The following is a 14,735-nucleotide window of genomic DNA, read 5'->3' as shown; positions in this document are numbered from 1 at the left end:
CTAAGTGACCCAACAATGCAGCACTAGCAGCCGGGGCGTCACTAAGGCTGGGTTCACACCCCCTATTTACGGACGTAATTCGGGCGTTTTAGCATTGAATTACGTCCGAAAATGCGGCTCAAAAGCGTTGGCAAACATCTGCCCATTCATTTGAATGGGTCTTACGATGTTCTGTGCCGACAGTCATTTTTTTTTACGCGCCGCTGTCAAAAGGCGCCCGCGTCAAAGAAGTGCCTGTCACTTCTTCAGACGTAAATGGAGCCGTTTTCCATGGACTCCATAGAAAAACAGCTCCAATTACGTCCGTAATGGACGCAGCGAAAGACGCCTGCACATGCCATTACGGCTGAAATTACGGTGCTGTTTTCTCCTGTAAACAGCACCATAATTTCAGCCGTAACAGACGCTGCCGTGTGAACATACCCTCAGGGCTTAAAATGTCAGGGAAATAGCCCCAATACATATGTGTCCGCCCCAAAAAAAGTGTGTATATGAGACAGCATAGCATATCTATAACACTACGACCCTATAAACTATGGATAGGATTAGATACAGTGGCTCAGCAGACAGTATCACACATGATAGGATTAGATGCAGTGGCTCAGAAGGCAGTATCACACATGATAGGATTAGATACAGTGGCTCAGAAGGCAGTATCACACATGATAGGATTAGATACAGTGGCCCAGCAGACAGTATCACACATGATAGGATTAGATACAGTGGCTCAGCAGACAGTACCACACATGATAGGATTAGATACAGTGGCTCAGCAGACAGTACCACACATGATAGGATTAGATACAGTGGCTCAGAAGGCAGTATCACACATGATAGGATTAGATACAGTGGCTCAGCAGACAGTATCACACATGATAGGATTAGATACAGGGCCCAGCAGACAGTATCACACATGATTGGATTAGATACAGGGCTCAGCTCGCTGACATTGCGGCTCCAGCGCTGGACCCAGGAAAGGTAAGAATAGTAATTTTGCTTCTTTATGTGTTACTGATTATTTTTGTGTGTTTGTGTTTTTTTTACAGGTTCGGTTGTGGGACTTCGGATTCGAGAACTTCAATGATGGCGTTTTTTTTATTCTCAATAAAAATGGTTAATGAGGGTTGTGTTTTTTTATTTCAATAAAATATTTTTTCTATGTGCTTGTATCTTTTTAAACTTTATTAACACCGCCTTAGGCCTCATGCACACGACCGTATTTTTTCCCACCCGTAAATACTGGCATAAATACGGGTCCGGTGTCACACGTATTCGACCCGTTTTGCACCAGTATTTATGAACCCGTGCCCGTAAATATGGGTCCGGTGTCACCCGTATTCCACCCGTATTTACAGGCACGTTTTTGGCGGCAAAATAGCACTGCACTAATCGGCAGCCCCTTCTCTCTATCAGTGCAGGATAGAGAGAAGGGACAGCCTTTTCTGTAATAAAAGTTACAGAAATTCATACTTACCCGGCCGTTGTCTTGGTGACGCGTCCCTCTCTTCACATCCAGCCCGACATCCCTGGATGACGCGGCAGTCCATGTGACCGCTGCAGCCTGTGATTGACCTGTGATTGGCTGCAGCGGTCACATGGCCTGAAACGTCATCCAGGACGTCGGGCCGGATGTCAAGAGGGACGTGTCACCAAGGCAACGTGCGGGAGACCGGACTGGAGGAAGCAGGAAGTTCTCGGTAAGTATGAACGTCTTTTGTTTTTATTTTTTATAGGTTTATTCTGATCAGTTAACTCTTTCAGCTCCCTGGACAGTGACTATTTACTGACGTCGCTTAGCAACGCTGCCGTAATGACGGGTGCACACATGTAGCCACCTGTCATTACGAGAGCTCCATAGACTTCTATGGACTGTCCGTGCCGTTATTACGGCCTGAAATAGGACATGTTCTATCTTTTTCAACGGCACGGGCACCTTCCCGTGAGAAAACGGGAAGGCACCCATCGCCAATAGAAGTCTATGAGCCCGTTATTACGGGTCGTAATTACGACCCGTAATAACGGGAGTTTTTACGGTCGTGTGCATGAGGCCTTAGTAATGGCCGCCGGCTGATTGACAACCTCCATTACTAAGGCGGGGCTTAATGTTAGCAGGTGCAGAGGCTACACTAACCCCCATTATTACCCCAGTACCCACCGCCACCAGGGGTGCTGGGAAGAGCCGGGTACGAACCAGTACCCGTCCATCTGTAGTGACGGGCAGGCACCGGGGTGGCCGCAGGCTGGTAGTATTAGGCTGGGGAAGGCCAAAAACAGTGACCCTTCCCACCCTTGTAATGCTGCCTGCTGCTACTGTGTTGTATCTGGCTGGTTATGAAAATTGGGGGGGAACCCACATCGTCCTTTCCAATTATTTTTTTTTTTTTTTTTTTTTAAATGACGTGGGGTCCCCCCCATTTTTCATAACCAGCCAGATACAATAAAGCAGCAGCAGCCTAGCATCACCAGGGTAGGAAGGGCCACTGTTTTTGGCCTTTCCCCTCCTGATAATACCAGCCTGCGGCCACCCCAGTGGCCGACCATCACTACAGATGGTCAGGTACTGGATCGTACCCGGCTCTTCCCAGCACCCCTGGTGGCGGTGGATACCGGGGTAATAAAGGGGGTTAGTGTTGGCCTCTGCATCGGCTAACACTAAGCCCCGCCTTAGCAATGGACGTCGTCAATCAGCCGGCGGCCATTACTAAGGCGGTAGTAATATAGTTTAAAAAAAAACACAAAGACATAGAAAAAATATTTTATTGAAATAAAAAAAAACCCCACACAACCTTCATTAACCATTTTATTGATAATAAAAAAAAAAGCTGTCATCGAAGTAGTCCTGGAATCCGCCGTAGTCCAACGACCGAACCTGTAAGAAAACACACAAAAAATGATTAGTAACACGTGTGTTAGGCTTAGATACAGGGCCCATGTGTGATACAGTCTGTGGGACCCTGTATCTAAGCCTACCACAACGTAGGCTTAGATACAGGGTCCAGCAGACAGTAATCTTATACAGTATAAGATTACTGTGTGCTGGGGCCCTGTATCTAAACCTACAGTGTGGTAGGCTTAGATACAGGGCCCAGCAGACAGGATCACACATGGGCCATGTATCTAAGCCTACCATGTGATTGGCTTATATACAGGGCCCAGCAGACAGGATCACACATGGGCCATGTATCTAAGCCTGCCATGTGATTGGCTTAGATACAGGGCCCAGCAGAAAGGATCACGCATGGGCCATGTATCTAAGCCTACCATGTGATTGGCTTAGATACAGGGCCCAGCAGACAGGATCACACCATCTGTGATCCTGTCTCATGGGCCCCCTAAACCTGCTACATCGTAGGCTTAGGGGTTGTACAGTCCCTAAACATTGATGGCCTATCCTCAGGATAGGCCATCAATAGCTGATGTGTCTCCCGCGACCCGCCAATCAGCTGTTTTGAAGGGGCCGCAGCACTCATACGAGAGCTGCTTCCCCTTCATTTCACTACTCACTCACACTGTGAATCGCCGACACGGATTCACACTGTGACCGGAATGAAGTGACAGGAATGAAGGGGAGCAGCTCTCATACGAGTGCTGCGGCCCCTTCAAAACAGCTGATTGGCGGGTCCCGGGAGTCGGACCCCGCCAGTCAGGGCTAACCTTACCTTCCTCTTCGGCCGCGGCGGGAGTTCTGTCGTCTCGATGCTGTGCGCGGCGCATAGCGCTGTGACGTCATGCGCTGCGCACAGCGCTTGACGTCAGGACCTCCGCTGCGATCCGGAACAAGGAAGGTAAGTAAAGTATGTTACTATAGTAACAGGGGCCCGCGGCCCGAGTTACTATAGTAACTTTTTATTGATGTGGTGCGGGGGGCCGCGGGCCCCCCTGGCTTCGGGGCCCGGTCGCAATTGCGACCGCTGCGACCCCTATAGCTACGCCAGTGGTCCTGAGGTCTCAGATACAAATGAATGTGGCTGCCGCTAGCACCGGGGCCCCCTCCGGTGCTAGCGACGCCACCAGGCATGAGGGGGTCCGTGCGGTCATGTGCGGTTCAGGCGGCCATGGGCCCCCTGGGAGCCTTGGGTCCCGGGCGGCCGCCCGAATTGCCCTAATGATGATCCGCCACTGCATTAGACACACAATCAGGCCGGGACTTACGTCCGTAATGTGTGATTTGTGTGAACAACATTTTTAGCTAGGAAGTGTATTTAATCAGTTGGGGACCGCCCAGGGACCATAAACGTCCGGGCGGTCCGCAATTACCTCTGCAGGAATGTTCCAAAGCGTCCTGCATATCAACACTGTTTTCCGCTATGTAGCTGCATTTAGCTCCCTGACAAAGCTGTCTCTCTCTCCAGAGACAAATCAGCGTGGTCTCTGGGCATGTGATCGTTGTGACACTTTCCCTCACGACCCCCCCCCCTCGGTGCTCCCTCGGCATCCCCCCATGTAACTTCTCCCTCTCCTAGCATATCTATCTATCTATCTATCTATCTATCTGTCTATCTATCTATCTATCTATCTATCTATCTATCTATCTATCTATCTATCTATCTATCTATCTATCTATCTATCTATCATCTATCTATCTATCTATCTAACTATCTATCTATCTATCTATCTATCTATCTATCTATCTATCTATCTATCTATCTATCTATCTATCTATCTATCTATCTATCTATCTATCTATCTATCTATCTATCTATCTATCTATCTCATATCTATCTATCATATCTATCTATCTATCTATCTATCTATCTATCTATCTATCTATCTATCTATCTATCTATCTATCTATCTATCTCATATCTATCTATCTATCTATCTATCTATCTATCTATCTATCTATCTATCTATCTATCTATCTATCTATCTCATATCTATCTATCTATCTATCTATCTATCTATCTATCTATCTATCTATCTATCTATCTATCTATCTATCTATCTATCTATCTATCTATCATCTATCTATCTATCTATCTATCTATCTATCTATCTATCTATCTATCTATCTATCTATCTATCTATCTATCTATCTATCTATCTATCTCATATCTATCTATCTATCTATCTATCTATCTATCTATCTATCTATCTATCTATCTATCTATCTATCTATCTATCTATCTATCTCATATCTATCTATCTATCTATCTATCTATCTATCTATCTATCTATCTATCTATCTATCTATCTATCTATCTATCTATCTATCTATCTCATATCTATCTATCTATCTATCTATCTATCTATCTATCTATCTATCTATCTATCTATCTATCTATCTATCTATCTATCTATCTATCTATCTATCTATCTATCTATCTATCTATCTAATCTATCTATCTGTCCTGGGGTATGTGGACCCACTAGGCCGCTTCACCATAGCAGAGAGGCAGCTGACCAAACAACAGTCTATGCAAAAAGTCTTTAGCACAAGGGTACCTGTAAGAGTCCAGACAGACACGAGGTGTAGCAGAGACTTCGGCACAGATGGTTCTTGGTGCGGCAGATGATGCCAGACGTGAAAGATACCATAGTCGACTATGGTATTCATCCCGTCAAAACGACGGAACCCTTGCACAACGGAGACAAACGGAAACCATTGAAATCAACCAGGAGCAAACTAATATCAGAAACAGGAGGGTTGGATCCAGCGCTGTAGATACGATGTCTGTTAAAACGGGAGTCTGTTCCCAAGTTTTATTTTATCTTGATTAAAATCGTAGCAAGTGAGCTACGTGTAGTGGTTGAAGTGACAAGTGGGTATTGTCCAAATCCAGAGGGAAGAAGAAATATAGGCGGTAGCCTACGCGTTTCAGACCTTCTCTAGGTCCTTAGTCATGGCTTATGGTTCACCATAAGCCATGACTAAGGACCTAGAGAAGGTCTGAAACGCGTAGGCTACCGCCTATATTTCTTCTTCCCCCTGGATTTGGACAATACCCACTTGTCACTTCAACCACTACACGTAGCTCACTTGCTACGATTTTAATCAAGATAAAATAAAACTTGGGAACAGACTCCCGTTTTAACAGACATCGTATCTACAGCGCTGGATCCAACCCTCCTGTTTCTGAAGTATTTCTGGCGTGTGCCGACACGAGGATCCGTGTGCTGACTTTCTTGTGACAAGGTGAGCTGGAGGATTTTTTTCTACACTTTTTTCTGTACCAAACTAATATCACTTAGCCTTATTTGGTGGTGTATGTCAGTATAGTATTATTTAGCAGTGTATGGCTGTATAGTATTATTTAGTGGTGTATGGCAGTATAGTATTATTTAGCAGTGTATGGTAGTATAGTATTATTTATCAGTGTATGGCAGTATAGTATTATTTAGCAGTGTACGTCAGTATAGTATTATTTAGCAGTGTATGGCTGTATAGTATTATTTAGCGGTGTATGGCAGTATAGTATTATTTAGCAGTGTATGGTAGTATAGTATTATTTAGCAGTGTATGGCAGTATAGTATTATTTAGCAGTGTACGTCAGTATAGTATTATTTAGCAGTGTATGGCTGTATAGTATTATTTAGCGGTGTATGGCAGTATAGTATTATTTAGCAGTGTATGGTAGTATAGTATTATTTAGCAGTGTATGGCAGTATAGTATTATTTAGCAGTGTATGTCAGTATAGTATTATTTAGCAGTGTATGGCAGTATAGCATTATTTAGCAGTGTATGGTAGTATAGTATTATTTAGCAGTGTATGGCAGTATAGTATTATTTAGCAGTGTATGTCAGTATAGTATTATTTAGCAGTGTATGGCTGTATAGTATTATTTAGCGGTGTATGGCAGTATAGTATTATTTAGCAGTGTATGACAGTATAGTATTATTTGGCAGTGTATGGCAGTATAGTATTATTTAGTGATGTATGGCAGTATAGTATTATTTAACAGTGTATGGCAGTATAGTATTATTTAGCAGTGTATGGCAGTATAGTATTATTTAGCAGTGTATGGCAGTATAGTATTATTTAGCAGTGTATGGCAGTATAGTATTATTTAGCAGTGTATGGCAGTATAGTATTATTTAGCGGTGTATGGCAGTACAGTATTATTTAGTGGTGTATGGCAGTATAGTATTATTTAGCGGTGTATGGCAGTACAGTATTATTTAGCGGTGTATGGCAGTACAGTATTATTTAGTGGTGTATGGCAGTATAGTATTATTTTGTGGTGTATGGCAGTACAGTATTATTTAGCGGTGTATGGCAGTATAGTATTATTTAGCAGTGTATGGCAGTATAGTATTATTTAGTAGTGTATGGCAGTATAGTAAATTTAGCGGTGTATTGCAGTATAGTATTATTTAGCAGTGTATGGCAGTATACTATTATTTAGCAATGTATGGCAGTATAGTATTACCTATCGACGTATGGCAGTATAGTATTATTTAGCAGTGTATGGCAGTATAGTATTATTTAGCGGTATATGGCAGAATAGTATTATTTAGCAGTATATGGCAGTATAGTATTATTTAGCAGTGTATGGCAGTATAGTATTATTTAGCAGTGTATGGCAGTATAGTATTATTTAGCAGTGTATGGCAGTATAGTACTATTTAGCAGTGTATGGCAGTATAGTATTATTTAGCAGTGTATGGCAGTATAGTATTATTTAGCGGTGTATGGCAGTACAGTATTAATTAGTGGTGTATGGCAGTATAGTATTATTTAGCGGTGTATGGCAGTACAGTATTATTTAGCGGTGTATGGCAGTATAGTATTATTTAGCGGTGTATGGCAGTACAGTATTATTTAGTGGTGTATGGCAGTATAGTATTATTTAGTGGTGTATGGCAGTACAGTATTATTTAGTGGTGTATGGCAGTATAGTATTATTTAGCAGTGTATGGCAGTATAGTATTATTTAGTAGTGTATGGCAGTATAGTATTATTTAGCGGTGTATTGCAGTATAGTATTATTTAGCAGTGTATGGCAGTATACTATTATTTAGCAGTGTATGGCAGTATAGTATTACCTATCGATGTATGGCAGTATAGTATTATTTAGCAATGTATGGCAGTATAGTAATATCTATCGGTGTATAGCAGTAGTGTTATTTTTTTCGGTGTTAAGCAGTATAATATTATTTCAACTGTATGGCAGTATAATATTATTTAGCGGTGTATGGCAGTATAGCATTATTTAGCGGTGTATGGCAGTATAGGATTATTTAGCAGTGTATGGCAGTATAGCATTATTTAGCGGTGTATGGCAGTATAGTATTATTTAGCAGTGTATGGCAGTATAGTATTATTTAGGGATGTATGGCAGTATAGTATTATTTAGCGGTATATGGCAGAATAGTATTATTTAGCAGTGTATGGCAGTATAGTATTATTTAGCAGTGTATGGCAGTATAGTATTATTTAGCAGTGTATGGCAGTATAGTATTATTTATCAGTGTATGGCAGTATAGTATTATTTATCAGTGTATGGCAGTATAGTATTATTTAGCAGTGTATGGCAGTATAGTATTATTTAGCAGTGTATGGCAGTATAGTATTATTTAGCAGTGTATGGCAGTATAGTATTATTTAGCAGTGTATGGCAGTATAGTATTATTTATCAGTGTATGGCAGTATAGTATTATTTATCAGTGTATGGCAGTATAGTATTATTTAGCAGTGTATGGCAGTATAGTATTATTTAGCAGTGTATGGCAGTATAGTATTATTTAGCAGTGTATGGCAGTATAGTATTATTTAGCAGTGTATGGCAGTATAGTATTATTTAGCAGTGTATGGCATTATAGAGTTATTTGGCATTGTATTGCATATAATATTATCTATCGGTGTATAGCAGTAGTGTTATTTTTTTCGGTGTTAAGCAGTATAATATTATTTCAACTGTATGGCAGTATAATATTATTTAGCGGTGTATGGCAGTATAGCATTATTTAGCGGTGTATGGCAGTATAGGATTATTTAGCAGTGTATGGCAGTATAGCATTATTTAGCGGTGTATGGCAGTATAGTATTATTTAGCAGTGTATGGCAGTATAGTATTATTTAGGGATGTATGGCAGTATAGTATTATTTAGCGGTATATGGCAGAATAGTATTATTTAGCAGTGTATGGCAGTATAGTATTATTTAGCAGTGTATGGCAGTATAGTATTATTTAGCAGTGTATGGCAGTATAGTATTATTTATCAGTGTATGGCAGTATAGTATTATTTATCAGTGTATGGCAGTATAGTATTATTTAGCAGTGTATGGCAGTATAGTATTATTTAGCAGTGTATGGCAGTATAGTATTATTTAGCAGTGTATGGCAGTATAGTATTATTTAGCAGTGTATGGCAGTATAGTATTATTCAGCAGTGTATGGCATTATAGAGTTATTTGGCATTGTATTGCATATAATATTATTTAGCGGTGTATGGCAATATAGATTTATTTAGCGTTGTATTGCAGTATAGTATTATTTAGCAGTGTATGGCAGTATAGTATTATTTAGCAGTGTATGGCAGTATAGTATTATTTAGCAGTGTATGGTAGTATAGTATTATTTAGCGGTGTATGGCAGTATATTTTTATTTAGAGCAGTGTATGGCAGTATACTATTATTTAGCGGTGTATGGTAGTATAGTATTATTTAGCATTGTATGGCAGTAAAGTATTATTTAGCGGTGTATGGTAGTATAGTATTATTTAGCAGTGTATGGCAGTATAGTATTATTTAGCGGTATATGGCAGTATAGTATTATTTAGCAGTGTATAGTAGTATAGTATTATTTAGCAGTGTATGGCAATATAGAGTTATTTAGCATTGTATTGCAGTATAGTATTATTTAGCAGTGTATGGCAATATAGTATTATTTAGTGGTGTATGGCAGTACAGTATTATTTAGCATTGTATGGCAGTATAGTATTATTTAGTGGTATATGGCAGTATAGTATTTAGTGATGTATGGCAGTATAGTATTATTTAGTGGTGCATGGCAGTATAGTATTATCTATTTTATCTATTGGTGTATATGTTGTATTGCAGTATAGTATTATTTAGTGGTGTATGGCAGTATAGTATTATTTAGTGGTGTATGGCAGTATAGTTATATTTTGCAGTGTATAGAAGTATAGTATTATATAGCAGTGTATGGCAGTATAGAGTTATTTAGCATTGTATTGCAGTATAGTATTATTTAGTGGTGTATGGCAGTATAGTATTATTTAGCATTGTATGGCAGTATAGTATTATTTAGTGGTATATGGCAGTATAGTATTTAGTGATGTATGGCAGTATAGTATTATTTATCATTGTATGGCAGTATAGTATTATTTAGTGGTATATGGCAGTATAGTATTTAGTGATGTATGGCAGTATAGTATTATTTAGCATTGTATGGCAGTATAGTATTATCTATTGGTGTATGTGTTGTATGGCAGTATAGTATTATTTTGTGGTATATGGCAGTATAGTATTTAGCAGTGTATGGCAGTATAGTTATATTTTGCAATGTATGGCAGTATAGTATTATTTAGCAGTGTATGGCAGTATAGTATTATTTTGCAGTGTATAGCAGTATATTCTTATTTAGCGGTGTATGGCAGTATAGTTATATTTTGCAGTGTATGGCAGTATAGTAATATTTAGCAGTGTATGGCAGTATAGTATTATTTTGCAGTGTATTGCAGAATAATTATATTTTGCAGTATATGGCAGTATAGTATTATTTAGCAGTGTATGGCAGAATAGTATTATTTAGCAGTGTATGGCAGTATATAATTATCTAGGAGTGTATGGCAGTATAGTTATATTTTGCAGTGTATGGCAGTATAGTATTATTTAGTAGTGTATGGCAGTATAGTATTACTTTGCAGTGTATGGCAGTATAGTAATATTTTGCAGTGTATGGCAGTATAGTATTATTTAGTAGTGTATGGCAGTATAGTATTATTTAGTAGTGTATGGCAGTATAGTTATATTTTGCAGTGTATGGCAGTATAGTATTATTTAGTAGTGTATGGCAGTATAGTATTATTTAGTAGTGTATGGCAGTATAGTTATACTTTGCAGTGTATGGCAGTATAGTATTATTTAGCAATGTATAGCAGTATATTCTTATTTAGCGGTGTATGGCAGTATAGTTATATTTTGCAGTGTATGGCAGTATAGTAATATTTAGCAGTGTATGGCAGTATAGTATTATTTTGCAGTGTATTGCAGAATAATTATATTTTGCAGTATATGGCAGTATAGTATTATTTAGCAGTGTATGGCAGAATAGTATTATTTAGCAGTGTATGGCAGTATATAATTATCTAGGAGTGTATGGCAGTATAGTTATATTTTGCAGTGTATGGCAGTATAGTATTATTTAGTAGTGTATGGCAGTATAGTATTACTTTGCAGTGTATGGCAGTATAGTAATATTTTGCAGTGTATGGCAGTATAGTATTATTTAGTAGTGTATGGCAGTATAGTATTATTTAGTAGTGTATGGCAGTATAGTTATATTTTGCAGTGTATGGCAGTATAGTATTATTTAGTAGTGTATGGCAGTATAGTATTATTTAGTAGTGTATGGCAGTATAGTTATATTTTGCAGTGTATGGCAGTATAGTATTATTTAGTAGTGTATGGCAGTATAGTTATACTTTGCAGTGTATGGCAGTATAGTATTATTTAGCAATGTATAGCAGTATATTCTTATTTAGCGGTGTATGGCAGTATAGTTATATTTTGCAGTGTATGGCAGTATAGTAATATTTAGCAGTGTATGGCAGTATAGTATTATTTTGCAGTGTATTGCAGAATAATTATATTTTGCAGTATATGGCAGTATAGTATTATTTAGCAGTGTATGGCAGAATAGTATTATTTAGCAGTGTATGGCAGTATATAATTATCTAGGAGTGTATGGCAGTATAGTTATATTTTGCAGTGTATGGCAGTATAGTATTATTTAGTAGTGTATGGCAGTATAGTATTACTTTGCAGTGTATGGCAGTATAGTAATATTTTGCAGTGTATGGCAGTATAGTATTATTTAGTAGTGTATGGCAGTATAGTATTATTTAGTAGTGTATGGCAGTATAGTTATATTTTGCAGTGTATGGCAGTATAGTATTATTTAGTAGTGTATGGCAGTATAGTTATACTTTGCAGTGTATGGCAGTATAGTATTATTTAGCAATGTATGGCAGTATAGTTATATTTTGCAGTGTTTGGCAGTATAGTATTATTTAGTAGAGTATGGCAGTATAGTATTATTTAGTAGAGTATGGCAGTATAGTTATAGTTTGCAGTGTATGGCAGTATAGTTATAGTTTGCAGTGTATGGCAGTATAGTATTATTTAGTAGTGTATGGCAGTATAGTATTATTTTTCAGTGTATGGCAGTATAGTTATAGTTTGCAGTGTATGGCAGTATAGTATTATTTTGCAGTTTATGGCAGTATATTTATAGTTTGCAGTGTATGGCAGTATAGTATTATTTTGCAGTTTATGGCAGTATATTTATAGTTTGCAGTGTATGGCAGTATAGTATTATTTGGCAGTGTATGGCAATATAGTATTATTTTGCAGTGTATGGCAGTATAGTATTATTTAGTCCCCAAATGTAATCTGTGGGTGAACATGGCAGCAATTGTTTAATTCCCCTGCAGCGCCTCCACGGGTGAAATTAAGCATATCATAGTTCACATTGAAATCAGTGGGCTGTCCGTGTCCTGCCGTGTGCCAGGGCCTCCAGAGCATGAGACACTCTTTATAGTTGCTCTCCACTCTGGTTAGTAGATGCGGCTCCTGAACGGGGAACCACCCACACACCCTTTATTAATTCAGAATTCCCTAGTAGTGTATTTGAAATTGGGTTTTGCAAACAGACAAACCCTTTATGTATTGTTTTAGACCTCGTTCACACAGCGCAGATTTGCTGTAGATTTTACTTACCAGGAACGGAAGCTGGACAGAAGAAATATATAAAGGAAGGCCAAGTAGGTCTACTCTCCTTGATCCAATTTTGGTTTTAACTCAAAAAAATGCAAGCAAAATATTCAGCAAATGTGTGAATAAGGCCTTAAAGTCTTTACTTATTAAATTATTCACAAAAGACACCCTACTCACACACGTCATAAATTTGCGGCCCATTCAGCAGAAACACCATATCATTTTCTTTTCGATTTTTTTAATTTAATTTTATTATATAGTCAATATACATTACTGCAGTTTTCTTATTTACCAGTAGGTGTCAGCACTACAGACGTACACTCCTGTCCAGTAAACCATGAACATCTTGATTTACAGCTGCTGTAAAGAGTCCAGTGAAGTGTCCCTCTTTTCAGCCACTCAACTGAGCTACCCTTAAAACACAATCATCAGATTTTTACATGTGTCTAGGTATCTAGGAAACTTTTAAATGAGTAAATATCTAATAAATGTTGATATTTTTGCAGGTAACCAGGATGTTCAATGGAAGTGATGAGAATATTGATCCAGCATTTCCACATGCTTATAACCAAGAGACTGCACTCACGACACTAGTTTATGCCTTCACCTTTCTGGTGGGTGTCCCCGGCAATATTCTGGTACTTTGGGTAACTGGTTTCAAGATGAAGAAGACAGTGAACACCGTTTGGTTCTATAACCTTGCTGTGGCCGACCTTATGTGCTGTCTGTCTCTTCCATTCTCTACCGTCCAGTTATATTACAAGGAATGGTTGTATGGTGCTTTTTTCTGCAAGATCATCCCGGCCGTAGTCATCCTCAACATGTTTGCCAGCGTCTTCACTTTGGTGGCCATCAGCATTGATCGCTGCATTCAAGTAGTTTTGCCGGTGTGGGCTCAGAATCGCCGCAGCCTGCGAACGGCTTGGCTTATCTGCCTGGTTATTTGGATATTATCGTTCATTATGTCGTTACCTGTCTTTCTCTATAGACAGATCTCCACAGTCCACAACATCACCAGTTGTGAGTATCAATTCGGTGACCCTGATGACTCCAATAATTATGACTTTAATTCCAATTATGAGAACTTACTTGATCTTAATGATCCGGACCTGCCGTTTACAGGTTTTGAGAACCACCACTTTGGTATGGACACCCAAGTCTCCAATGCCGAAGTTACCATTACAGTTACACGTATGTTATTTGGGTTTTTGTTCCCCCTCTTGATCATCGCCGCCTGTTACATTCGTCTGGCTCTTAAAGTACAAAACAGTAGGTTCCTCAAGGTGGGTAGAAAAACGACCAAGGTGATATATGGCATCATCGTGGCCTTCTGCGTGACCTGGGCACCCTACCACATCATTGGTATGGTCTTGTTGTATGTTCATAACCAAATAATAATTAAATTGAACAACGTCTCCGTGGCCTTGGCTTTCTCCAACAGTTGCATCAACCCAATACTCTACGTCTTCATGGGCAAAGACTTCAAGACCAAGATGAGTCAGTCTTTGCGGCAGCTCATGGAAAGTGCGTTCAGTGAAGAACTGACTAAAACCACTGAACGTAGCAGGACTAAAACCTCCCTCCAAAACAGCGTGGACCTCTAATGTCATGAAACGATAGTATATATACAGTGACGTTAATAAGAGAAGTCGTTGTATACATAGGGGTTAGCACCATAGCAGACAGTTTTTTTTTGCAAATGTTACCGTTCCTTCGAAGAGGGGGGACGCTTTCTAGGTTCACACCACCTACGGGTAGAGGAGTGAAGCCAACCTGTCCAAGGGCCCCAGCCGCCCGATATTAGCCACAATCGCTGCTTCTATGGTA

The 14,735-nt window shown here is 39.2% G+C and overlaps 1 protein-coding gene across 1 annotated transcript; it reads left to right on the top strand.

The window, feature by feature from the left end:
- Window positions 1-13,423: 13,423 nt before the first annotated feature.
- C3AR1 (complement C3a receptor 1) lies at window positions 13,424-14,512 on the top strand. Its single transcript, XM_075842330.1, has one exon. It carries the CDS (start codon window positions 13,424-13,426, stop codon window positions 14,510-14,512), a length of 1,089 nt encoding a protein of 362 aa, XP_075698445.1.
- Window positions 14,513-14,735: the final 223 nt, after the last annotated feature.

Source organism: Rhinoderma darwinii, chromosome 11, assembly GCF_050947455.1.
Source record: "Rhinoderma darwinii isolate aRhiDar2 chromosome 11, aRhiDar2.hap1, whole genome shotgun sequence".
In the NCBI taxonomy this organism is placed as follows: domain Eukaryota; kingdom Metazoa; phylum Chordata; class Amphibia; order Anura; family Rhinodermatidae; genus Rhinoderma; species Rhinoderma darwinii.
The sequence above is the reverse complement of the archived record's forward strand: the minus strand, read 5'-3'. Positions and strand labels throughout refer to the sequence as shown.

Bases quoted from the DNA above. Each gene is read 5' to 3' on its own strand.
- C3AR1 (XM_075842330.1), top strand. From the start codon at position 13,424: ATGTTCAATGGAAGTGATGAGAATATTGATCCAGCATTTCCACATGCT.